At 43.1% G+C, this 27375-nt stretch overlaps 2 protein-coding genes across 5 annotated transcripts; one reads left to right on the top strand and one right to left on the bottom strand.

The window, feature by feature from the left end:
• The first annotated feature begins 5484 nt into the window (after positions 1-5484).
• Positions 5485-9395, top strand: LOC129505022 (membrane-spanning 4-domains subfamily A member 4A-like). Of its 3 annotated transcripts, none has more exons than XM_055317951.1 (7): positions 5485-5633; positions 6106-6265; positions 6708-6836; positions 7054-7110; positions 7481-7612; positions 8387-8485; positions 9168-9395. In XM_055317951.1, exons 1-7 carry the CDS (start codon positions 5626-5628, stop codon positions 9249-9251), a joined length of 669 nt encoding a protein of 222 aa, XP_055173926.1. In that variant the 5' UTR covers positions 5485-5625; the 3' UTR covers positions 9252-9395. The 3 variants fall into 3 exon arrangements, with proteins under 3 accessions (XP_055173926.1, XP_055173925.1, XP_055173924.1); XM_055317950.1 differs by having other exon boundaries at positions 6103-6265; XM_055317949.1 differs by having other exon boundaries at positions 6006-6265.
• An 8517-nt stretch (positions 9396-17912) lies between these two features.
• Positions 17913-25613, bottom strand: LOC129505033 (high affinity immunoglobulin epsilon receptor subunit beta-like). 2 transcript variants are annotated; one of them, XM_055317961.1, is made up of 7 exons: positions 25497-25613; positions 22911-23067; positions 22358-22489; positions 21686-21742; positions 20879-21022; positions 19884-19985; positions 17913-18236 (listed from the first exon to the last, which is right to left on the bottom strand). In XM_055317961.1, the coding sequence occupies exons 2-7, from the start codon at positions 23064-23066 to the stop codon at positions 18111-18113; spliced, it is 717 nt and encodes a 238-aa protein (XP_055173936.1). In that variant the 5' UTR covers position 23067; positions 25497-25613; the 3' UTR covers positions 17913-18110. The 2 variants fall into 2 exon arrangements, with proteins under 2 accessions (XP_055173936.1, XP_055173937.1); XM_055317962.1 differs by lacking the exon at positions 17913-18236 and adding an exon at positions 19440-19575.
• Between the last annotated feature and the right edge of the window lie 1762 nt (positions 25614-27375).

Genomic DNA, 27375 nt, shown 5'->3' with positions numbered 1-27375 from the left:
AACATGAGAGACTCCTAACCCTGGGAAATGAACTAGGGGTGGTAGAAGGGGAGGTGGGCGGGGGTGGGGGTGACTGGGTGACGGGCACTGAGGGGGGCACTTGACCGGATGAGCACTGGGTGTTATTCTATATGTTGGCAAATTGAACACCAATAAAAAATAAATTTACAAAAAAAGAAAAAAAAAGAAAGAAAACATAATCTGCTCCCAACCCAGAAAATCTCTCCACAAAGGAAAAAAGAGAAACAAACCATTCCATCATTGAATAACCATTAAATCAGAAGGTGATGTGATTAATAAATTTCCCCTGAATTCCTGTCAATCTCATAAGTCATGTCACATTTGCATGACAGTGTAGGCCCTACAACAATGTTTACATCTTCCCAAATAATGTTTCTCAGATGCAAGATACAAAGACAGACACAGTCATCATCTTGTCCATTAGGAGGCAGTTTTGCAACCTAGCGAGAGCTGCCTAGTGGAGCTGGATCTTACCACCACAGAAATTGGGAGATAGGGGCACTGTCTTGATGACTCTATCTCAAAGAAAGGATCCCAGGCCCTTGAGAAGGGCGTTCCTGAGTCTTAAAATTGTCAAGAGACATATTAAGCTCTCCTCTCTTTATTTTTTTAAGATTTTATTTATTTATTTGAGGGGGGGGGGAAGGAGAGGGAGAGGTAGCATGAAGGGGTGAGGGTAGGGGCAGAGGGACAGGGAGAAGTAGACTCCCCACTACAGGGATGGGTGGCTGGACCTCAAGACCCCAGGATCATGACCTGAGCCAAAGGCAGAGTCTTAACTGTCTGAGCCGCCCAGGTGCCCCTGGGTTAAGCTTTCCAAGATGATGCTAGAAGATTGGGTACAGTGACGCAGAGGAGATCCTGCAAGACCAGCCAAGAAGGTCCTTGGTTTCTTGAAGGATCAAAATCAAATGTGAGCCAGCAGGAAGTGAGAGCAGAGTTTACGGAGAACGTAGAGAGAGCAGATATAGACGGAGTGTCTGGGAGACTTGGAAGGAAAAGGAGAACGAGGTTCAGGGTCTGAGGGTTTTACTGAGGATGAAGGTCTGGTGTATGTGTCCTCTCAGGCATCCAGGAACTGGTTAGAACAAAGGCAAGGGGACAGGTCATCCCACAGAGCCAGGGGGTCTTGGCATCGAGATGTCTGGTGCCAGTGGTCTAGGACTCGTATGACGGCTTTGTCCGATCATTCTCACTTGATCTTTCCTTAGATGATCCAATCTAGGGAAATCATCAGCTCCTTGTCCCTTACAAGAAGGAACCCACGTTAGTTACATTGTGAGGCACGTATAGAGTGGGCTGGAGGTGCAGGTCCTGGCAGGAATAGAAGCAGGAAAAGGAGCAAAAAGCAGATTTTTATGGAGTCCTTTAGTTTTCCTGTCTCAGAAAGACGTACCTACCTTTCAGTGAGGTGGAGGAAGAACTTACTAGTTTTCTAAAGTAAATATTCCAAGAAAGGGAGGGCGAGGGAAGTCTTTTCTCTCATTTTCAATGGGGCGAATTAATCCTTCTATTTTTAGCTTGTATTTGCTTTAACAGATGTGCTTGGCATCCTGGCTTATGCTTATTCAAAGTAACATTGAAACACGTGTGAAGGGGAGTGGGAGGCACGGGCTTCCAGTTCTGGCCGAGACACGGGAGTGGAAGGCACAGCGTCTGGAGTATGGTCAATGGGGTGTGAGGAGCACGTATAGGGACAGGCTAGCTACGCTCGGGCAGGCCACTCCCAACGTGAGCCACAGTGGCACACTGATTATTTTGAATCAAAACAACCTGGTAAACAGTTTTCGCCAAGACACTGAGACCCTCCTCGCCCTCTGGAAGCAGGAAACAAATCTCCCATATGGAAAAATACCCACCCTGTCCTAAGAAGTGAAGAGACACCCTTATCACCTGAGAAAGGGCCTTCTTTAAAGGTGAGAAAACTGTAGTAATAAACCCTGTTACATTTTACTAATCTACTATCTCAGCCCATATTCTGCTTAGAATTCCTTACTCATTAAAGCTCCTAAATACTTTTCTTTCTCCTGTAAATTCCTCCCAAATGGATAACATCCTGGTCTAAATATATAAAAACTGCCTGCCTTGGTCATTGCTTTGGGCCTCAATTTCGTTGTTGGACCTCTTGCACCCATGATGAAACTGGTTTTTTTCCCCCTCCTGTTCATCTATGTCATGTAATTTGAATTCCTAGCCCAGCTTTGAAGGTCAGAGGAAGAATTCTCCTTCCTCTGCAACAGGCAGATGTGTTTCATCACTACGCTCTGCTCCTGAAGGTAATACAACATTGTGTGCCAACTTTACATCGACTTTTTAAAAAGGGCAAAATTCGGGGCTATTGTAGATTTGGCAATACAACTGTAAAGAAATTTGGTAGCATGAAAAAAGAAGTAGAACTGTTTTCTATCTTTTCCACATTTTGCGAAAAGGTTCCTGACTTGACCAGATTCAAAATGTTCTTCATTATCAAAAATCTTCTCTTGAATCAGATACTTGTCTCAGAAAACACATGTTCAGCTTTATTAGAAACCACTAATCAGTTTTTAAGAGAAGTGGTACAGTTTTGTGATAAAAAGGCAAGAACAGAGAAAGAGTGAGCAGACATGATGGGAACGGGATGGTGGTTCTGATGTGGGTCTGATGTGGAGTCACTGAGCACAATGGTTAAGAAAGGATTCTTGAGACATTTTTGGTGCAAAAAGATGCCTAATAATTATATATAATTATTATAATAATTATATCACAAGGACAGGACCCGTGGGCAGAAAGAGGGGCGCTGGAATTGTGAGGTGTAACTGATTATATATTATATATATATTTATATAAATATTATATATATTTTTATGCTGGGAGGGAGTAAAGATAACAGAAGTCTCTAAAGGAATTTCCCGGTGTTAAAGAAGACTTACAGGACCCTGGAGGTCTGGCTGTTGTCAAGATAAGGTTTTGTGGTTTTGTTTGTTAGGTCTCTAGCAGAGCATTAACATTAGGGCCGCTGTGAGTTCCTTGAGGAATGGTCACAGTCCGTGTGTCTCAGGTATTTATCAGTGGGCCACAAGTTGTAAGGAAATTTAATTTTACCTGCATTTCTCTTGTCTTGGTTCTCCTCATCGGGATGACTCCCCACCCACCTTGATCTGAGTGGGACTTGGGAAAGACAGACCAAAGCTGCCTGACAGGGAGCACAAGGTATAAGAAATTAGTTGAGGATCCCATTACCCGGTTATTGTTAGTGATCCGGCTTCAGGATTCACCTCTAAAAAAAGAGGAGGTGATAGGTTTGGCTTTTTCTGGGTAGCCTTCTGCCGCCGTGACCTCCCGAGAAGATTTTTATTTACTCAAAATCAAAATCACCTACTACTGAAGACCTGTATGTGTAAGGGATCCTTGGGTGGCTCAGCGGTTGAGCGTCTGCCTTGGGACCAGGCCGTGACCCCAGCGTCCTGGGATCGAGTCCCTCATTGGGCTCCCTGCATGGAGCCTGCTTCTCCCTCTGCCTGTCTCTCTCTCTCTCTCTCTCTCTCTCTCTCTCTCTCTCAAATCAATCAATCAATCAATCAATCAATAATTTTTTTAAAGGAGCTGTCTGTGTAGCAAAGAACTGTGACCAAGGGGATAGGAAGTCCCAAGAGAACAGTGTGTAAGAATTAAGATACTTTCTAGAAATAACAGGGGAAGCCTGGCAGATCATTACTCACATCGCTTCTTTATATGACAATAAGGGGACATATTACTAATTCTAAATACTACCGAGTAGAAAGGAATGTTTCGGCACATGACTGACCCCTAAGTGGAAGCAAATTTTTGAGCTTCAGACTTTGTGACTTAGCCTGTCACTGTGGGTAAAGGCATGGAGCCTCCAGAGTTGCCCTCAGAGGACAGTTCTTATGCACTGGTGTAGTGTCAGCCCTGACAGTTCTTTGTTTTTGTAACGCAAGTGTCTGACACCTTAAGTTTTGATTTTGAGAGACATTCATTTCAAGGAGGCAACCACCTCCAAGAGAGCCATCTAGAATAAACACACTGCCAGCCACGTGGTGAAGAGTCAGACCATCTCTGCCACCGACTCCTTAGGAGTAGAGCCCTGTCTTGGTTTCCCTCATTGATCATTTGGGCCACTTGTTTTTTTCTCTTCCTAGTATTCTAAATTCCTGCTCTTTTAAATTCACCAGTAAAGAGTCCCCCAAACCCTAGGTCCTCACCCTCGTTCCCAATAAAAACAGACCCCTAGGCCCCTGCTCTCTCCTTCTCTCCCACCCTTGACCTTGCTGCGTGACCCCAGTGTGCTGTGTAATTCCCAGGTCTTTCCTAATGATTGCTGCTGCAGGGCATATCGCAGTCCTGATAACCACAAGGGTTGGTCCAGCCCTAACACTGGTTTGGAAAGGGAAGATATCTGTGGGAGGTTCACTGGGCCCAGGTGAGTGTCCCCAGGGATTTGTAGGTGATTGCCCTAGTAGTTGGGCTGAGATTGCACAAAACCCTAGAACTGCATAGTGATAACAAGATTCACACTGAGGTGGAGGCATTTGTCAATACTAGACTCAGAACAACACACCTTGCCTGAGAAAGTTGGGTTCTTATGGGATTGCTGTGTGGGTTATAGCCTAGAAACAAAACTGTCCTCCATGGCACCTTATCATATTGGAAAGGACTTGCTAGCCCACATGAGGACAGTAGAAAGAGCACTTCCTCAGGGGAGGAGATACCACTGGAAATCAGCCTACATGGACCACGTGGCTTTAGGAGAATCGACCAAATATTTAATCCAACACATAGCTATCATCCTCCTTGGACTTTTACTCTTATAGAGGAGATACTGCTGGATATTGTTGTAAAGTTGATGTATTTGAGAATCAGTGTGCCAGCCTGTAAGAGGACCAACTAAGGGGCAGAAGGGATGAATTTGTGAGAGATTCAACCTGCGTAAATGACCACTCTTCTTCACAGGCACGTATGCCATGGATAACTAGGAAATATTCCTTTGTGGGCATCTGGCTAGAAGTGGACAGAACTGGGCAGAAGGACACCACCACTCTTATTTAGTGAGGTGTAAGTGTACCATGGGCTACGAGTCCAGGAAAGTCACATAGATTATGCTAAAAATTTCCTCTACAACTAGAAAGTTTAATATGGAAAGTGTATCGCATAGTTTAACATGGTATGTCATCAAGTCAACTTCATTGATCATATAAGATAACATAAAATAGCATTAATTTAAAAAAGGGCCTCAGCGAAGCTTTGATTTATGAAAATTCATAAAATCAGGATACTGTGGGCCCAGAAAGGTGAGGGTCTGGTACTCACAGACTGTGGGGAGGAGCCAGTGTTGAGAACACGCACAGCGCTTTGGTACAGTCTATAGTGTGTGAGAAGTGGAGTTAGGTTATTATCTTCAGGATACGTTACCAAGATTAAGACATCACAGATACTCATTTGGCAAGTAGAATGAGATAAGTCACAGGAAACAAATGGCCAAACCAGGACGCTGGAGAATGTTTTCTTCACACACTGTACATCAGAGCAGACCATCGTCTTTGAATATCGTAAATTAGAGACCACACACCAGAAGGGAAAATAACCCACTTGTGGTGTTCTGAGGAGATGCAAAGGTAGGAAGAAACCTTTTCTCATCTTAGCCCCATGCTTTGACTCTGAGAAAGAATCTAGGTGGGAGGCATACAAGTGCCCAGACTATGGGGCTCTCTGTAGGTTGAGTTAGAGGAAATTTGTGAATGGAAAAATCTTGCTTGAAATTTTGCTATAAATGGGAATTGCTTTTGCTTGGGGAAGATGAGGGACAAAGGTAAATATTGGGTTTCAATCTGACAGGGCTAGACTCTCTAAGATCAATAACTGTGTACACATTGCTGAGGACAGGCAGCTTTAATTCAGTCTAGATTTATCTGCTTGGCTAGGTATGGGAAAAATCTGGATTATGCCCTAATCGAAACATGGAAGTAAAATATGATACATTTCCCAAGGATACAAAATTTGCTGCACTGGATTTTGCTATTGAACAAGGTAGACATTTCGATGTGGATCTATGCTGACAAGTGTTTTCTTTCCTGGTGTCAACAGCAGCAAAGGAACATTTGAGGCAGAGACAGCCCGGGACTACACAATAAATCTTCCTGAGAGTGAGCATATACCCCAACTGCGTGAACCAAGTACCTGGGTCTTGCCCTCCCAGCAGCAGAAGAGTCTGTTGCTCTTCCTGAAGGGTCAGCCCCAGGTCCTAGGGGTGAGTGGGCCCAAGATCAGAGCACAGTCTGTGGGGAGAGGAACCATTCCTGAGATGAGACTGGGATTTCCTCATGACACCCCAATGACACCCCAATTCTCTAGATCATTGACTATGGTTGTGGACTAAATGGAGCCATCCCGAACTAAACTAACCTTACAGATTCAGGAAATGCAAAGACATGTTGTGAAGCTGTCCACCACTGGAATAAAAAGGAATTATCTCTACTTAGGTAGAAATTACGTGAAAAAAAAATGTTTTAGACGAATGTCAATGTCCTGCATTGGACAAGGAAAAAGACGTAATCAGTAGACTGTTATTTTCCTGGGAGATCTTCTCAAGCTTGGGGTCTCGGAGGTGGGAAAGAAGTCAATGTGCCCTGGTCTATGAGAGAACCTTCCTCCTGAGAAGCTGCCCCACAATGATGTCTTTCACCCTCCAGGTGGCTGAGATCCTGATTGGGCTGGTAATGCTGTGCCTGGGCGTGACAATCAGTCCTTTTCCACGTGACTATGAAGGTGGACACTCCATGACCACTAAAATGGGCTATCACCTGTGGGGATCCCTCTCTGTGAGTATTCGTGGTTGTTTCAGTGTTGGCAGTTTTTCAGGTGTCTGTGATACTTCATCCTTCTCTCTCGAAAAGCCATGAACTGCTGTTTAGGTCCTAAGCTCGGGTGGACGGTGTAGACCATTTTGGCAGGGGAGTGGGGGAAGCCAGGAGGATGTTGGAAGGATGGAAGTGCAGGTGCAAGCCCTGAGTGGGCCGTCTCTCTCTCCTTGATCAGTTCTTCATATCTGGAGTGGTGTCCATCGCCGCTGGAAGAAAGGTAACCAAGTGTCTGGTAAGTGTGTCGTTCTGGAGGCTCAGATAGGTCTAGTGGAACAGGGAGTTACTCAGCTACGAGGCTGAGGCGCATAGGACCTGCCGGTTGTCTAAGGAAGGGCCTGTTGGAGGGCGTCCTTAGAAGCACGGCGCTTGGGAAGGGTGCAGGGCTTAGCCCTGTGTCTGCGTGTTGCATGTGCAGCGAGCTCCCTGTGCTACAGCCAAAGCCTCAACTACGCCAGGTCCCCCCCTTCTTTGTCAGACTGGGGAAGACCCCGAGTAAATTCCCAAATTCAACTCGGAGGACCTGAATGTGCCCCTCACTGGTGAGGCTCACCCGGGAGGAAGACAAGAAGAGTCTACAACAACTTCCCTCCCTCCCTCTTCAGATCCAAGGCAGCCTGGGGATGAACACGCTCAGTGCTACCGTAGCAGGCATTGGCACAAGTATGATAATTGCTGAAGAAATATACATGTATGAAAGCGCCATGTGGAGGTCTCCCTATGAAACTGTATTTACGGTGAGTACGGCCTGGTCCCGTAGCGGAAACCCTTACACTGGTTTTGTCTGAACTTTCCTCTGTAAACTCTCAGCGTGGACCTGAGCACACCCGTGGGTCATGTAGATGCTGGACACCGTCCTGAAATGAAGGGCTCTAGGCCTTTGCGTCTTGCCAGGAGCCCTGAGGAAAAAGTTAGCTTTTTGATACGATTCACGTCTGAAGGCCCCGATGGGTGGTAGGTGAGCGGGAAATTCCGTAAGAGCTCAGTTCTCTGAGGGGCACTTGTCTCATGATTTTAAAAACTACCTGAGAAGAAACAGGTGGGCCTGGCCCTCCGGGGGCCCAGGGTGAGGGACTCTGGACGCCAGCTGGAGAGACCGGGCGCGGGCGTGTGCTTGGGAGGCCCGACCACTGGGGAGAGGTCAGGGGGTCAGGGGGCTAACCCCCAAGGGAGATGGGCCAAGCCGGGGGGCCGCACAGTCCTGGCAGGTGGGGAGCAGCTGGGCAAACAAGCAACAAAGGTCAGCGTGGCCGCACCTGGCTCACCTGACACTCGGGGCCTGTGTGTAGACGGGGAGAATTCTAGTAACCCACTTTCCAGCTGTTTATTTGGTATATTCATATTGGGAGAAAATTCAGGACTCCCTGCGAGGTGGAGAGGGGCTCGTGTTGGTGACTAGATGAACTGGCACCAGGTGTGAGCTTGGCCACAGCCTCCACCCCGTGGTTTGCTCTGACAGCACCTGCGTGGCTGTCCTCCACGACGTGTGGCCATCTACATCTGATTCGCAGGGGCTGCTGACGGGGATGCTGCTCCTCTCCCTGGGGGGAGGCTGCACCGCCTTGGCCCTTGCTGTCTCTGCCTGTAGGGCCGCCTGCTCCGTCAGCAAGGTGAGCGCACTGGCTCCCTAGGTTGTTGTTCTTGTTTGGTTTCTCCCTCTCCCTCTCTCTCTGACTGTGTGTGTCTTTGTGTGTGTGTGTGTGTGTGTGTGTGTGTGTGTGTGTCCTCTATTCTTTTTTGGGACAGATTAGGAAGAGAAAGGGCAAAATGCTGTTTCATATATAAATCTTCTTTTTAAAGATTATCTATCTATCTATCTTTATTTATTCATTCATTCATTCATAAGAGACACAGAGAGAGGCAGAGGCAGAAGGAGGGAGGCAAAGGGAGAAGCAGGCTCCCTGCGGAGCCGATGGGGGACTCGATCCCGGGACCCTGGAGTCATGCCTTGAGAAGCGGGCTCCACTGCTGAGCCACCAGGCGCCCCTCACATATGAATCTTCATCATCTTTGAAGGAGGTGGCCCAGGTGGAGAGGGAGGGAAATGGCCAACCACACTTGGCCAAAGAACTGTCCCTAGACGCTGCAGAGTCCCTTTGTCTGGTAGAAAGGTCATTTCTGTCACTGATGAAGAGGTGTGAGGAAAAGAGAGTTAAAGCAAGACCCACCAGGTACCAGGTATCAGGCCTCAGAAAGAAGCCACTGAGAGAAATCTCACTCCTCAGAGTGTGGGATGGGACCCCCGCGCCCCACCACGGACTACAAGAATCTAATGCTCTGGTCTCTCCACAGGTGGTGGTTTTCTTACCAAACGATGACGGCAGCCCCTCAGAAGTGTCTCTGGAACACGTGTACGATGAGGTCACGTTCCAGTAGACCCCGGTGGTTGGGTATTTCCAGTCGGTTTGACCTGTGTGTTCTCCCTCGTTGGGCTGTTGACCACACACGGCTAACCCTGCGCGGGCACGCCCGTCTGACTGTCCTTAGGTTCCTATACTTGTGGTTCATATGTGACAAAACACAGGATATTAAACACTTCTTTGATTTGCTGATGAGATTATTGGTTTGATTCCCCATCATACCATTTATCGACTTTTCAAGGAGTCATGAAATCGTCATTTAAGGTCCCCAAGTGTGCGTAAATAGGAATAGGTTGTTCGGTTCGGATTTTCTTGGTCAGTCTGTGTTGTGCCCAAACTTTCACAGGAGAGAAAGAAATCCACGCCAGTTAGTTCTCATTCCTCATTTTTTGGTTCTTCCTCTCTGGCTGAAGATACAGGACGTTTCTACTACAATGAATTCTTTAGTCGGTGTCAAGCAAGGCATCACCTGTATTTTCTTCCTGGTTTCCTCGATGACACTCACACAGGCATTTTGGTATTCAGAATAACAGCCCCACAAAGCCATTTAGACCCCGATTCCTAGAGCCACTGAACATATTACATGGCAAATGGGAGTCAGACATTGCAAAAAGAATGAAGACGGCTAATCCTGGGTTGTCTCTCAGGCCCAATATAATCATATGGGTTCTTAAAAGTAGAGAACTTTTCCTGGCTGTGGTCATGAAGGTGATGTGACCATGAAAGAAGCATCGGAGATGAGATGTGAAAGACGCCTGATCCACCATTGCTGACTTCAAAGGGGCTGGAGCCAGGGAATGTGATTATATTGGGCTCAAGACAATTCAAGAGAATCTTCCTATTTTATTTTATTTATTTTATTTTATTTATTTTATTTTATATTTATTATTTTTTTTAGAGAAGGTGGGAGGTGAGGGGGGGTGGAGCAAAGAGAGAGAGAATTATAAGCAGGCTCCATGCCCAGCTTGTAGCCCAGCATGGGGCTCGACCTCACGACCCTGAGATCATAACCTACACCAAAATCTAGAATCAGATGCTTAACTGACTGAGCCACCCCGGTGTGCCTTCCCTATTTTAGAGTCAGATGTAAACAATCCTTTAAGAAGCAATCGTCACTTGTCCTGTTTGAGGAGCCACTGGCTTTTCTTCCAGTTAATAAATGATAGATGATACAGATGTAGACCCGGGGGGAAACCATAATCCTTTAAATCAACGATGCCAGACCAATAATCTTAAGTGATCTTAAAGGGGAGAAAAGGTAAAATTGGACTCATAATTCACATCATAATAAAGGCAATTCTACAAGAATAATGGATTAATTTAGAAAAGAAAGTCATTACAAGTCTAGAAGGCAGTGTAGAACGACCTATTACTACCTTGAGGCATAGAAAATTTTCTCAAACAAGATGCATAAAACTTGCCTGAAAGTATGCTTTTTACAGTTGGTACAAAATTAATTTCTCAGTTAAGAAGAAATATAAAGACAGCAAAAAATCAAGAAGTAACTTTCTAAGTTATAATTGCAATACACAAAACATCAACAGGATTAATGTATGGAAACTTTCTTTTTTAAGATTTTATTATTTATTTGAGAGAGAGAAAGCGAGAGCATGGGCAGGGGTGGGCAGGGATGGGCAGAGGGAGAGGGAGAAGCAGAGTCCCTGCTGAGCAGGGAGCCTGATTCAGGGCTAGATCCCAGGACCCTGGGACCATGACCTGAGCCGAAGACATATGCTAAACTGACTGGGCCACCCAGGTGCCCTGAATGTGCAGAGTCTTTACAGACTACAATGAGTCAATTTTTAAAAAAAGACATAGAAAAGGGCAAAAAATATTAACAGGGACTTCACAGAGGAGGACACGCAGATAACCAGAAAGCACAAGAAAACCCACCTTATCAGTTTTCAGGGAAACGTAAATTAGGTCCAGAGCGGGGTATAACTTCCTGCCGACTATAGAACCTAATAACACCAGCTGTTGGCTAAGATGTACATCAATGTGAACATTTACTCTCATTTTGAAGGAGGCATGTGATTTAAAAGAACACTTTGGAAAACAATTTCAAGCTCTCTCATAAGTTACATACCATATTTTCCTAAGAACCAGTTCTTGTGCTCTTAGGTATAGACCTACTATGCCCAATAGACTACAGGTGCACTAGGACTCAGGCACCAAAACGTTTGGTGGGGTTTTAAAAAATATTTTATTTATTTATTTGAGAGAGAGTGAGAGAGAACAAGCTGGAGGGAGAGCGAGAGAGAACGTGAAGCACACTCCACACTGAGCACAGAGTCCGATGCTGGACTTAATCTCACGGAAACAAGATCATGACCCGAGCTAAAACTAGCTTAATTGAGCCACACAGGCGCTCCACAGAAAGGTATCTTAAAGCAAGGAAAGGGACACCTGAGTGGCTCAGTCGTTGAGCATCTACCTTAGGCTCAGGGTGTGGTCCCAGGATCGAGTCTCACATTGGTCTCCCTGCAGGGAGCCTGCTTCTCCCTCTGCCTGTGTCTCTGCCTCTCCCTCTGTGTCTCTCATAAATAAATAAATAAATAAATAAATAAATAAATAAATAAATAAATAAAATCTTTAAAAGTAATAAAGCAAGGATAATGATAGCAAGCAATTGAAACAATGCACACACCCATCTATCATCTATAGCATGGTGGGTAAAATACACACACGCATTTTCAGAGACAGAGAAGAGTATGTATATCCTTAGGAACATTATTAAGCAACAACTCCATGTGACAACCTCGATGAGTCCATTATGACATGAGGAAGGGCCCGAAGTGGACCAAGGAGGGACATGTCAGTCAGAGGAAGAGGAACAGGGGTATGGCCTATCACCATTGGGAGATGCTCAGACCAAGGAGAGAGGGGACTCTGATTATTTTTGAAAATGAATAATTAGGCCTAAAAGATAATTAACATTTGAGATTTCTTCATTATTTTTCTTTTTGGTTTTGTTTCCATTTTCTTCACGTGGTCCAGTTATAAGAATCTTTAAAAAAAAATCCACCCGCCCATGATCTTTATGAGAATGAATGTGGGTATTTGCAAGTATCACCTCCTTAAATGTTTCAGTTCACATTTCATTGACATAAAGGGAATTCTCTATTTCCTGGGATAAGCTGGTGTTATTTTGTGAAGAATAGTCCATGGACAGATACCCCCACAATAGAGTCAGGCTTGAATGACTACATAAGAGTGGCCTACAACAGATCTTATCTTTGCTAAGCCCGAATTCCCCATCTATAGAACAGGGGTAACTATTAGTGTGTGTGGTGTGCCTGGGGGGTTTCTTTCTCCTCTTAGGATGTTTCCTTCCATGGGGAGGGAGCTCCACCAGAGCAACACTTCTGGCCTCTTTCTTGTCCATCACTTCCTACTTCCGCAGAAAGGAAGAAATGGTGTGGTGGTAATTTGGGCGGAGGAACCAGGCACAATGTAGAGTGTCATTGCTCCCTCTGGAAGAGTGGACTGGCTGCAGAGCTTAGAAATGTAGTACATGGGCCCAGCCTTGCCATGACTGCATGACTGTGTTGTTCTGAGACACACTCCTGGAAAATCTAGAAGCCGCCAATTATAAGCCACTTCTGCCAATATCAGATTTACTGATCTCCTGTTTTACTTTATCATTTTCTAAGAGGTTAGAAACATGATGAAGACAGATAAATAATATTTCCTGGGTGTCCCTCAAATCTCAAAACTTGGCACTTAAGTCAGGACCCCTAAAAAGAGAATAAAATTAATACTTTGGTCACAGAATAATGCACACAGATAAAGGGGCATGGAGGATGGACTTACCCTTTTGCTGCTCTATAGAGGGGTTTTACAGGGTTTCTACCTTTCTGTTTAGCTTGTAATAGCATGGTCCTGGGGTGAATAGTTGTACCCATAAAGTATAAAAGAACCAATAGGAGATTTTTGTGACTATTTCTGTATATATCTTATTTTTTTAGAAGATTTTATCCATTTATTCATGAGAGACACAGAGAGAAAGAGAGAGGGAGAGAGAGAGAGACAGGGGGATAAGCAAGCTCCATGCAGGGAGCTCGATGTGGGACTCAGTCCCAGGACCCTGGGGTCACGTCCTGGGCCAAAGGCAGATGCTCAACCACTGACCCACCCAGGTGCCCCTGTATCTATATATCTAACAAGAGAGGAGAGAGATTTATTTTAAAGAATTGGCTCACATAATTATGGAGGACAGCAAGTCCAAAATCTGCAGGGTAGGCCCACAGCTTGGTGACCCAGCCCAGGAAAGAGATGATGTTGCATTTTGAGTCCACAGGCAGTCTGCTTGCAGAATTCCCTCTTTCTCTTGGGAAGTCAGTCTTTTTTCTATTAAGGCTTTCAACTCCTTGGACTAGGCCCACCCACATTATGGAGGATAACTGGCTTAACTCAAGTCCCCCAATATTAATGTTAATCTCATCTAAAAAATACCTTCACAGGGAATCCAAAGATTCTAAAAGAATGGTTTGAACAAATATTTGGGTACTGTGGCCCAGCCAAGTTGACACAACATTAACCATCACAGTAACTATCACATGTGGAAGGAATTTCTTAGTAAAGAAACGAGTGGGGTAAGCATCCAACCCTTGGTTTCAGCTCAGCTCACTACCTCAGGGTCATGAGATGGAGCCCAAGTTCAGCTCTTCACTCAGTGTAGAGTCTTCCTAAGATTTTTCTCTCCCTCTGCCTCTGCCCCTCCTGCTCATGCTCTCTCTCTCTATCTCCCAAATAAATAAATGAAAAGAAGAAGAAGAAGAAGAAGAAGAAGAAGAAGAAGAAGAAGAAGAAGAAGAAGAAGGACAGCAACAGCAACTAGCCAGACAGGAATCCAAAGCCCTAAGAATGACAGCTGATGCAAATTGGAGGTTTGAGATAGAAAGGAAGAGGTTGAAATGGTAAAACCAAGGAATTTATACTAGGAGGAATGAGAGGGACAGATCTGAGCAATGCCTGGTGCACTTTTATGCTGGTTTGGTGCAGTGATGTCAGAGTCTTACTTCTGTGTGTGAGAGAGTGGACATGACTTCAGATGCTTGGACTCTCCCAGAAGGAGGAAGGGCTATTACAGGTGTTTCCCACCCTTGAATATACATGAATTAGAGTAGGAGGTGATGGCAAATACACCTTTTTGTTGTTGTTCCTGCTGCTGTTAAGCTCAGAGCTCTCCGACAGCGAGGAACCCCAGCTGGAACAGATGAAGTAGATCATCTGAGAACCCTGAGAGAGCCTAGTGTTTAAGACAGGTACATTGACAGGATAGAGCTGTGTCCTTTGATGACAGGAGTGAGTTTGTGTTGAGAGTGGGAGGGAAGGGTGCCAGTGGGTAATTTTGCAACCAGAATTACAGGTGGCAGAGGGAACCAGCTCTTGCCCGGAGTCTGTTTGGTTTTCCATTCTGGACACAGAGTTTGACTACACTTTAGCATCTGCTGCAGGTGGTTCTCTGCTGTGACCACATTTGTAACATTACTGACAATGAGGCATGCCAGGTCTGGCACAAGGACTCTCCTGGTGGCCTCCATATAGTTTACTACACGTGTGGATAGGGTTTTGAGGGATGACAGAGACAGACTGAAGAAGTCAGGGTCACCAGATCACACCAGTGGGGAGAGCTGCTCTGGCCAGGGGCCCCCAGTGTGAATAGTTACATACCTGAGAAATGAATTTCCATTACACGTGAGGTGTTAGACTTCCATGCATCTGTTTCAGGGCCTATCCTCATCACATCAGTTTCTGCTTCCTGAAGACTTTGTGCGAGGCACTTAACATCTCTGGGTTTCATGTGCCCAATTGGTAAAAGCATTGTTTATAGGCACTGTCCTCAAATAAGAGGTGTAAGGATTAAATAATTTAATAATTTACAGTGCTTTGGAAGAATCTTGGCCTGTACTAATATTATTGATAATATTAATTATCATCTCTTAAGGAATACTCACTTGATCTCCAGAATGCTAGAAATGGCCCTTTGTTTTTTTGGTTTGTTTGTTTTTGTTTTCTCTAGTAATTTTTATTTTGAAACATTTTCTTATTTTAGAAAATTAATTTTTAAAATGAACTGTAACTCACTGGAGCCTCTGATTAATGGTGTGTGTTACTTTTAATTGAGTTGCCACTCTATCTTTTAAACTCTATAAAAGATCAGATTTCTTGAGGACCAAGGCTGAAAATCGGTCCTAGTTTGAAGAACACTCAAAGATAGAAGATATCTAAGATTAGTACGGCCTGTTCACTTGATTGTGAAATGGCCCGTAGCTGAAGGATGGCATGAGAGATGGCTCGTGAGAGTTAAACAATCTTATGTATCCATCTGATACTCCTAATCAGATTAGGCCCTAAAGGGGAACCTTCCAGGATACTTCATCTTCACTAAAAAACACGGAAGATTTGAAAACAGTGTGTGTCATCTATCCATTGCAGGGCTGGAGAGACAATCAAGCTAAATTCCACTTCTCACTCTCTTGGAGAGTCAGTAATGTGCTTAGCAGAGACCCACACAGTGAATAGTCTTGGGGCAGAGATAGTTCCTCTCTGCTGTATGGAAATTTGTAGAATAGCTGTTCTTCCTCTAACATGAAATGAACCTGGGGAACTAAAGCTAGGTATGATAAGACTTCACCCTCTAGATCAGGGACTGGGTGGCTTACAACCTGATATAACCTCTACCCTGGAAAGCTAGAAACATTAAGACTGAGCAATCTGGGTCTAGTAGTAGGAAGACCTGGAGCCTGAAACCATACTTTTTGAGATTTTCCAAGCAGATTAGAATACTGTTTCACATGCCAGGAAAGAGCATGTTCTTAGTTTTACAAGTGACAAGGGGTGAGTCACGAATTTGTGTAAAGAAAGCATGGATTCTCGTGAGAGTAACGGTGGCTAGGAAAATTGTCTGAAGACCTGGGTCTTCCTCATCTAGCCATCTAGCCATCTTCTGGCCTCTGCCTTCTGAAGGAGTTGTCTTCAGTCCTGTTCATAATGTCTTTAAAAAAATGAAACTCTTAAAAAAAATGAAACTCTTTATTGAGGTATAACTGGCATATAAAACACTGTAGTTCTTTTGAAATTACAATTTGAAAAGTTTTGACTTAAGGGGCACCTGGGTGGCTCAGTCAGGTCATGATTCTAGGTCCTAGGATCAAGTCCCACACCTGGCTCTCTGATCAGCAGGGAGTCTGATTTTGCCTCTCCCTCTGCCTCTCCCCTCCACTCATGCTCTCTTTCTCTCTCAAATAAATAAAAATCTTAACAAAAAGAAAAGTTTTTTCAGATATATAATAATGAGCCACCATCACATTCAAGAAAATGAACATAAATGTCACTCCCCAAAAGTTCCCTGACCCTCCTTGCCTTCATCCCCATTCCCATACACCATTGACCTGCTTTTTATTGCTCTAAATTAGTTTGCCATTTGGAACTTCATAAAAATGGAATCATGTGGCCTGTACTTTTTCTGTCTTCTCCTTTCACTTGGCATACTACACTGGAGTCATCCATGTCACATTGTCTATGGACAGTTCCTTCCTTTTTATTGCTTGGTGGTAGTATTCCACTGTCTGGGTATGTCCAATCTGTTTATTCATTTACTTGTTAACAGACACTGGAAGTGTTTCCACGTGAGGACTATCACAAATTCAGCCGCTATTAACATTTGTGTACAAGCCCTTGTATTAACAGATACCTTGGTTTCTCCTGGGTATTTACCCAAGAGAGGACCATTGGCTGATCAGTATGTGTTTGAATTTTTAAGGAACTTCCACAGTGTTTTCCAGCGTGATTGGATCATTTCACATCCCCACCAGCTGTGTGGGGGGGTTTCTATTCTCCATGTTCTTGCTAATACTGGTTTTGATCAACCTTTTTCACTTTAGCCATTCTAATAGGAGTGTATAGAGAAATCCCAGTATGGTTTTAATGTGAATTTCCTAACAAATAATGATATTGAGTGTCTGGTCATGGACTTATTTGTAATCTCTGTGTCTTCTCTGCTCAATTATTTTGCACATGTATTACTTGGATTGTTTGCTATTTTGCTACTGAGTTTTTAGAGTTCTTTACATATTCTGGCTATATGACTATTGCCAAATATATGCTTTATAAATATTTTCTCCCAGTCAGTGGCTTCTATTTTTTTTAATATACACTGAAATCCTAATATCCAAACCTACCATTGAGAAACCAAACCCTAGATAGTGACTTATTAAAAAAAATTAAAAACACTGTGACACATCATCACCAAGAAGAAAGCAACATTACTTTTTAAAAAATCATTGAGTGGTAGGGTGACTAACTTGGCATTCAGATAATAATGAAGTTGCATTTGATTTTTATCATGTTATACATTAGAGTGTGGTAATACGCACTTTGTAACCTTCTATATTTTCCCAAGTTCACCTTGACATGAGAAGGAGGAGCTGGTACATTCAACAGTCAAAGGAACTTAGATTGGCCCCAATGCCAGATGGTATGCCACTACTTATCCAAACTATTTGTACAAAATTTTTTTACTTGTATAAACTGTCAACCAAGAAGGAAGTACAGTTTCTAGGAAGAAGCAAGTGGGTAATAACAAATTCCTCTGTGAGACCTAAGAACTAAAATTTGCTGAAAAGTGGTAATAGGTCATCCAAATGAAGAGAGATCTATTAATCTACGGAGTGTTAATACTAGGATTTATTGGTCAACTATAAAGTAAAGCACACATATCTGCTAATTGTGTGTGTGTGTGTGTGAAATTGCATAATGAAAACATAGGGAGGACGGTATTTGTAGGAGATTCCTATAAAAAAAATCTGTCTTTGATTGATATCATGGATCCAAGATGCATTCATGTGGTAAAGAATGTTATGACGGTGTCTCATGGATCAGAGTGAACAGGATCTATATCTTGCAGCACTAAGTCTTCATAAGTTTGAGGTTGAGTCAATAAGTCTTGATAAGGATCTTCAGAATGTGTTCTGATCAAGCAACTCAGTGCAGAAACCTAGAAATATGACATCATAGCATCTACAATTATTTCAACTAAATTTTCAATGATTTTTGTCTGATCATGTCAGCTTCTCTCTGCAATGCTCTATGTAGCCCCCTGATTCTCAGCTAGTGGTGCTCTTACATGCACCCCCTCCCCCCACCATGCACCTCTGGGGAGATTTAGCAATGTCTGAAGACATTTTGGTTGTCAGAATGAGGGGTGGGGGAAATCGTTGATATCTAGTGGATAGTTGCTAATAAACATCCTACCAGGCACAGATCATACCCTGCACAACAATTAATTATTCAAATTACTCATTACAAAATGTCATTATGTAAATAGTGTCGAAGCTGAGACACCCTGGCCAGCAAATGTTTTCATGACAGCCTAGGGAGAGAGAAGGCAATTCCAGCCATGTCTGGAACCACTCTAAAAAACTTCTTTCAGTGATCTTTTTAGACATTTATGTACCAACAATCCATGCCAGCATCACCAGGCATTTGAGGAGTAAGAAAAGGGTCATTCCGTAAAGAATAAAATGTTATCCATGAACACCTGGGTGGCTCAGTCAGTTAAGTGTCTGCCTTTGGCTCAGGTCATGGTCCCGGGGCCCTGGGATGGAGCCCCACCTCAGGCTCCCTGCTCAGTGGGGAGTCTCCCTCTGCTGCTCTCCCACTCATGCTCTCCCTCAAATAAGTAAATAAAATCTTTAAAAAAATGCTATCCATGAACACAGTGAGGTATGTCCCTCTCCTTTGTCCTACGGACATGCAAACAGAAATATCAGTATGATAAATTTGGGGTGTAGTGAGGCCAACCATTTATGAGGGCTTCACAGAATCTACATGGCATGTGGCTCTGTGGGAGACTACATAAACACACGAGTATGCATGTGTGCATGAGCACGTGAACATGTCAGGGTGTATATGATTGATGGGATGACATGGACAATTATGAGGTGCAGAAGTAATATTGAAATTACAGTTATGTGTTCCTAAAACTATTGTATTTCTTATTTGATTGCTACTTTTCTCATTAAGTGTTTACTTTATCCATCAGACTTTCACTAGTTGAAGACATGGCTAAGGACACTGTTTCCTTACCTCACAACACATTAAATACAATACATGTTCAGTATATTTTATTTTATTTTTTTAAAGATTTTATTTATTTATTCATGAGAGACACAGAGAGAGAGAGAGAGAGTGGCAGAGACGCAGGCAGAGGGAGAAGCAGGCTCCATGCAGGGAGCCCAATGCAGAACTCGATCCCGGGACCCCAGGGTCACGTCCTGGGCCCAAGGCAGGTGCTAAACTGCTGAGCCCCCCAGGGATCCTGTGTTCAGTATATTCTAGATGAATGGATAAGAAATTGAATGTGTAATGGAATTAGGGAAACTGACTGTGTAACTCACTAGGAATGAAATGTATCTACAAGGGAATAGGTGGAGACAGAATGGCTGGTGAGTGTAACACAGGGCCCCTGTCCTCTAAACCCACCCGCTCCCACACCTTCCCATTAAGAGAGTTTGGGGCTGTTTTGTTGTGGTGGTTTTGCCAACTCTGTATTCAACCAGAGATTGGAATGGACAATTAGCCTAGGATTCTCTGAGGTGCTTCAAATGCTTCCCCACCTTCCCAGTAAAACAAGGCTACTCACCAGGCTGATCTCACTGCCATTCGTGGTGTAAGTGAGCCCACAGAGTGAGAAGGAAATGAAGATCTGCGCACAAGTCGCTATCATTTGAAGGATCACAATACTCTATGGAAGAGAAGAAGAGCAAGAATTTAGATTTCACCAACCAGCTTCAGCCTGTGAGTGACATTCCCATCCTGGCTGCCCAGGGACGAGGGTTGGCGGATATTTTGCAGAACGATGCACTTCCTACCCAAGGTCTGCACATTCTGTTCAGACAGAAGATTGCATCTGACCCAAGCCCTGCTTCCCTGAGCTCCCATATGTAAACTCCTACAGAAACAAATATGAATTATGGGAATTCTAAGTGGTGAGGCTCTGCAGAAGAACTCCCTTCACATGCTAGAACTAGTTACTCCTGCTACCATTTTGCCACATGTCGTAGACAAACACTAACTGTGAACACACCAGAGTCTCTCTCTCTCTCTCTCTCTCTCTCTCTCACTCACTCTCACACACACACACACACACGTACACATAATCACACATCAAGTGATTCAACTTTACTCACAGAAAGGATGGGTTTACCAAAATTATTGATCTTTTAAATTAACATTAAAAGGACACAGACCAGCTCCCAAATTTTGTATGATTTTAATTATAATTTACATTTTTAATTTAACTCATTTGAACCCACAAGCTGATTCTCAACTCATGTTCCAGATCAAGTTTCTATTCTTTGGGCAGACTGTTCATAGATCAGTGTACCCAGAAAAGAGAGAGAATTTGAAATGATAAGAGTATGTGTTTTTCGAACAACATGCACACCTAATTCTGCAGTTCTAAAACCAGGGGTTTGTTTTGTTTTGTTTTTAACAAAATTCATGATGACATTTGTTTGTTTCTCTTTTCCCCTATTTTCAACACTTAGAAACTTCATGGTAGACTTCAGGCCCTGGAAACTAATGTAACTGAAAACAAGCATCGCATGTGAAAATACCCAACAAAATAGTACTTACGGTTATATAAGATTTAACCAATGAACACTCACGTAACTCTGAGCATTCAAATAAGAATACATCAATTAAATTCACGAAGAGAAGAATTAGCCCAGTGCTTGAAAGTAGCGTGCTGATAATGTGAGCTCCCATACTGACTCCAATCTGCAAGAGAATAGTGCATGTAATAGAAATACTCAGGGCCATTGGTATTTGCACCTACATCTTCTGTAAGGTGCTTGAGGCACACCTTGGCTCCCTGGGCTAGTGCAGGCCATCCTTCACAGGCAATTCCATTTCCTTCGTCACCAAAGCCATTTGCTGGCAATCCGCCCCACCTCATGGGAGAGAAGAAAATAACTGGTCCCCCCGAAATGAAAGTCCATGGACGGAGCCAACACGATGGGGATTATATTTGTTCCAATATCGCTTGCAGGGGGGATCTTTACTATGTCCACCCTGAATTAGCAGCTCCCTGATACACACCCACAACATGTACCATCCCTCCCTTTCAGCCTTGCAAAACGTATCTCTTCAACCACTGCAACAGGATCTATATGTAAAGACTTCCTTACTTTGATTCTTACCAGGAGATTTTTTTTAAAAATGTTTGTGAACATTCAGACAGTTGGATTTTTCCTCTTCAAAAAGCTAAGCACATACTTCATGTTCTAAAGAAGTAATAGATCGTTGAAAAATAAGTTGCAAGATAGTCAACGAAATAGACTGAAATATCTAAATTCTGTGTTGCTTTGGCTTTGTGCACAGAGTCAGAGTCGACTGTTCTTATTAACTTGTTAATTGAGCAAAACGGAAAAGGATACTCACCAGAAATTTTGTTTGTTTTTTCGTACATGAGATGGTCAAAGATCCAGATACAATGAACTGTTCATAAGATAGGGAAGACGTTAATGGGGAGCTGTTTCCCATCCGCATCAGCCACCTCCACCCTGGATGATCTAACCTGGACCCTCACCTTTCCCAGTCGATACACATATTCTGACAGAGTATTCCTAAAGAACAAACAATTGAATCGAAACCAGTTGAATCTGAGTCTATTTTGGGAAAATGGGAATATTGATGTGGAAAGAAGGGGAGGCAAGAGCTCGAGATGACATTAATTGTGACAAAGCTGGATGGGAAGAATGACCCTTCCCTACACACCCCCATCCTAATCTGTCCAAACATCCTAAAGATTCATTTGCTTTCTAAAGCATCCCTGGACCATCTCAGTGAAGAATGATTCCTCCCTTCAGAGAAGGGAGCATGGGACTCAAGAGCATTTTTAAGTTTTGACAAGTACTTGTGATTGGTCCTGAGGCTATTTTTGTCACCTTCTCTCCTACAAATTCCCTACCTACTTGGCACAGCGCCTCTACTAAAGAGTCTCAGCTATTATCTATAAAAAGAGAGGATAAACTAATTAAAGGTATTTTCCGTTATTTATAATTTCTAAATAACTTCTTTGATATCCAAAGTAGTTCCAACAGATATACTCACAGATGCTGCACCCCAGAATGGGTAGCCAATATAAAAGCAGAATAAGAGACCTCTGTGATTAGAGTGCCAGTAAAAAAAAATCTCAATGATTCCAAACAAGAAGCATTTCAGGCCAATCATGATCTGAGCTACCTGGAGGAAGAAAACATAGAAGATTGGGGTGAAGTAGAAACTCTACATTAGAGTCTTCTTTCCCTCAATTGCAAGATGACATATGAATCACACTTGATCTTTCCCATCTTGATTGGCTCTTAAAAATAATCCCTGGAGGAGTGAAATCCAAAGAAATTCTGTCGGTTTGCCAAGCTCTGTGAATGGACATTACCTCACGGGGATATTATTTTTGGGAAAAACATTCCATTTGATGTCTGGGAGCCCGGAACACCTTCACACCAAAACATCTGACCTAAAGGTACTCCCAGATATATTTTCCTCTCTCATTTATCCCCTAATCTTATGAACTGGCATAAAATAATTCATCCCAAATAAAATTATAGACCACTTACTTTTCCATACTCACCCCCAAATATCTACAGGACTAAAGATAACTTACACCCAGGGAATGCAGATTCTTTTTAAGGAAATCGTGCAGCTTGCTGGGTCGATGCCGAACAGAATCAGATGCATCTGCTTGTCCCACCTGCGTGCTTTGAATTTCATTTGTTGAAATGCCCTCCACAAACTCATCCATACCAACAACACTGCTCATTCTGCAAAAGACCACATGCAGTCAGAAGTCTTCGGTAAGCCCCATGACTCTCAGCGCGCAAAATACTGCAAACGTTTCTGGGAGGCATTTCAAAGAAGGCAGCCTCGTGCTTCCTGGTCCTGAGAGGGTTTTATTTCAGAGGAATACAAGACACTGGCAGATTGTGTGCACCTGTAAAGCGTGTTACTCTGGCTCTCAAAAAAATCTATCTGAAGGGAGATGATAGGCAACCCTTAAGTGAGGCCTGGGAGGGTGGGTTCTGAGGTCCCGCAGGATGGAAGAGTGGAATGTGGGGTTCTGGAGCAGAGTAGTGGGAGACAGGCAGGGACAGGTAAGTGGGTGCCCCTGGGGTGGGAAGTTTCGTTATCGCTTCCAGGAATCAAAGGAAGGGAGAGCATGTGTGCCAGTGGTGAGGGGGCGGGGAGGAGGGAGGGACAGGATCTTAAGCAGGCTCCTCGCCCAGCACAGAGCGGCCAGAGGGCGGTGGTCCCTCTCAGCACCCTGAGATCATGACCTGAGCCAAAATCAAGTCAGATGCTTCACTGGCTGAGATACCCAGGCACCCCCAAACTAGACCATTTTTATGTACTTAACATAATAAATCCATTATAAGATTTTGAAAAATAGAGAAAAATTCACATGGTTATACTAGCCGCACACAGCTAGCAACATTTGTCTTCATTCCATCCCAGTATTTCTTGATATATATAAATGGTTTTGAGAGCTTAATTATGGTTTAGGCACATGTTTATCTCTAATCTTTTTCACTTAGGATTATATCTTTTTTTAAAAGATTTAGTTAGTTAGTTAGTTAGTTAGTTAGTTAGTTAGTTAGTTAGCTATGAGAGACACAGAGAGAGGCAGAGACCCTGGCAGAGGGGAAGCAGGCTCCATGCAGGGAACCTGACGTGGGACTCGATCCCGGGTCTCTAGGATCATGCCCTGGGCCGAAAGCAGCACTAAACTGCTGAGCCCACACTTAGGATTATATCTTAAAAATCTCTCCAAGGGATCCCTGTGTGGCTTAGCGGTTGGGCGCCTGCCTCCAGCTCAGGTCGTGATCCCAGGACCCAGGATTGCAGTCCCACATCGGGCTCCCTGCATGGAGCCTGCTTCTCCCGCTGCCTGTGTCTCTGTCTCTCTCTCTTTCAGTCTGTCTCTCATGAATAAATAAATAAATCTTTTAAAAAAATCTCTCCAAGTGTCTTCTAATCATCACTCGTATATTTGCACAATATCTGATAAAAAGGCTAATGGTATAATTTATCAAGCACTCCCAAGATGCCATATATTTAAGTGACATTTTTGTTATTGTAAATAAATATCCATTTAATGTTTACATTTATAAAATTTCCTTTTGTGGGATTAGTGTATCAAAACTTAAGGATTATATAATATGTGTTACACACCCCAAAATTCATGCCAAAAAGGCTTTCTCTGTTTTCATTGTCACTAGAAATACTTGGATTATTAGGTTACAACACCCTCACTGAAACACTTCTGTTCTAAAGATTAAATCAAATAGTTACAAAATATTTGAAGCTAAATATGAAAAGTAGTAGCAAATCTTTTTCTGACGCTGACATCCTGGTAATATAAGATTTTCTTTATCTTTTTCTTTGTTTCTTTAGCATCCAGTTCATTGCTTGGCATGTAATGAGAGAATAACCTTTACTTTTTAAATGAACGAATGATAAACAATTAAAGGAAGATTAGAATTGATTGCTGAAATTCTAAAACAAAAACAGGTAATATTTTTATGGGTAAAATATGAATTTTGTTGCAAAGGATGTCTAGGGTGACACATTACTCTAGAAACTTTCTAAATTACTCTTGACTCCATAGCGTACATTTGCCTCTGTGAAAACCTTTCTCTCAGTTTATTTCAGAGTTTAAGAAAAGGGCATATTTAGCTTCCAGGGAAGAAGATAATCTTACTTTTCAACACTCCAATTTTAAAACAGGACACTGCCCTAACCTGTGTTTGAGTGCATATGCATGTGGTAAAATTTTTACATGGAAAAGAAGGGAAAAATAAAGATGATCTCTGAGCGCGGGAGGGAAGAAAGGGGGCCAGCAGCTCAGGGCTGGGACTTCAGCTCTGTCTACAAAGATTTATTTATTTGTGTCTTGTAACATGAACCAAATGAGGCAGAAATCTGCCTGTTGACTCTGGGCAGGAGGTGAGGTGTTCGTAACAGCATTGCTCTTACCAAACAAATAATAATAAGAAAATACCGACACAGAACACCTGCCTCATCGGCAGAGAAGGAATTTTCTGCTCCCTGCTCGCCTCCCCAGATCCTCACTCTCTCAGCTTGGATCTGCTCCCAATCCAAGGATTATTGTACATGCCGGACCCAGACTCAAGCACAGAATCATTGCCAATTTCCACCGGAGTGTATAAACCCGAAAATGCGCTGTGCCTACCTTGGGGTCTATCGTGGGCCGCTGGGGGTTCAGGTAGCACGCTATCCTGGTTTGCAACCTCGTGTTTCATCTCTTCCACACTCGCCCCCTGCCCTCGGCTGGGGAGGACGATGGTTACCGTAGAACTGCTACTCTAGGCGTCTTTAATTCCACTTCAGCTTACGTAGAAGGCCAGTAGAGATAAGCTGGCCCTAATATTATTGGAAGATGATCAAAATCTACCACACTCAGAAACAGAGATATTTTAACAGCTTCCTGACCTCTTCTGATGGTACATATTCCATCATATTTGTCTTCACCTGATTCTTTTATTTAGACTCAAACTCCCTGAAGTCTGTTTGTATTAATACTTCTATTCTGGTTCTAGTGATGTTCTCAAGGTGTCCCCATCAAAGGAGATCACTTCAAACCCTGGCCTCTTTCCTGTACCACATGCTTTTCTCTCCTTGCTGAGACTACACGTTTGAAGGATGAAAATGATTCCTTTCCTTTATCTCAGACATCAGAGAGAGGTAGAGTGAATGGCACTCAGAATTTCTTTTTCCAGTCCTTACATGACACAAAGATCTACTTATTATCTGTATTTTAGAATTAAAAAAAAAAAAAGGAAAGCTGAGCATTGATCCAAGACCACACGAGCAGTAATTAGTCCAATGAAGTCTGTCGAAATGCCTGGTTGTGTTGTCAGGTTTAATTTCAAGAAGCCTGAACAGCCTGGGCTGCTCCACAGGAGTCCCTGCAAGGACTGACCCTTAGTCCAGGCGTGAACACATGGATTCCACGCATTGTAACTGCGGATCTGAGGAGTTTCTGGGTGGTTTGTGCCAGCTTGTCAGCATTCTTTATTGGTAACAGCGTGACTAGTGATTTGCCTGTGGCTTCAGGGACATCACGGAATGTGTGCTTCTGGGGCTAGGTACATAGCAGGCCCGCACGACAAGCCGCCCATGAGAAGTCCAGCCACCGCCACAACCTGGGGCTTCCTGGCCCTGAGGTATTTTGTTGGGATTTCCTATCAAAAACAGGTCAGGCTCCCTGTGGGGAGCCCGGTGTGGAACTCGATCCTAAGACTCAGGATCATGCCTTGAGGTAAAGGTAGATGCTCAACCACTGAGCCACTCAGGTGCCCCCATGACTGATTTTCATAATGTGTATCTTCTCTCTCATTTTATTTCAATTTTGCTGGTATTTTAAAAGAATCAACTTTTAGTTTCATTGAGCTTTCTTTATTATTTTTCTGTTCCTTGATTTTTTCTTCTTTATTTATTTATTTTCATTTAATTAATTATTTATTTATTATTAATTGATTTATTTATTGTTCCTTGATTTTTTCACTCTAGCCTTAATTATTTCCTTATTTCTGCTTACTTTGGATTTTTTTCCTCTTCTTTTTTTTCTAGTTTCATAGGAGGGGGCTTTGATTTGAGACATTTTTGTTTCTGATATAAGCACTTAAAGCTATACATTTTCCTCTAGATCTGGTATTAGCCGTCTCTCATATATTTTGATGCATTTTGTGTTTTATTCAACTTAAATTTTTTTCCCAATTTCCTTTTTTTTATTTCTTCAACCCATTGTCAATTGAGAAGTGAGTGATTTAAATTTACAGTTATGTAGGGGATTCTATAATATTGTTCTCCTATTGATTTCTCATTTAATTCCACTTTGTTCAGGGAAATTGTTTTATTTCAATCTTTTAAAACTTATGGTCTGCTTTTCAGTACTAGCATATGATTGGCATTTGTTTCCTATCACTCCAGAACACATACATTATTACCAATTTCCTGTTTTAACACAATCCAAATGGATTATCTCATAGTTTCCTTGGGTCCAGAGTTGAGCATGGTGGGATTGGGTGCCCCACCCAGGGTCTCATGTG

The sequence above is a fragment of the Nyctereutes procyonoides genome, unplaced genomic scaffold (assembly GCF_905146905.1).
Source record: "Nyctereutes procyonoides isolate TBG_1078 unplaced genomic scaffold, NYPRO_anot_genome, whole genome shotgun sequence".
Taxonomy (NCBI): domain Eukaryota; kingdom Metazoa; phylum Chordata; class Mammalia; order Carnivora; family Canidae; genus Nyctereutes; species Nyctereutes procyonoides.
The sequence above is the reverse complement of the archived record's forward strand: the minus strand, read 5'-3'. Positions and strand labels throughout refer to the sequence as shown.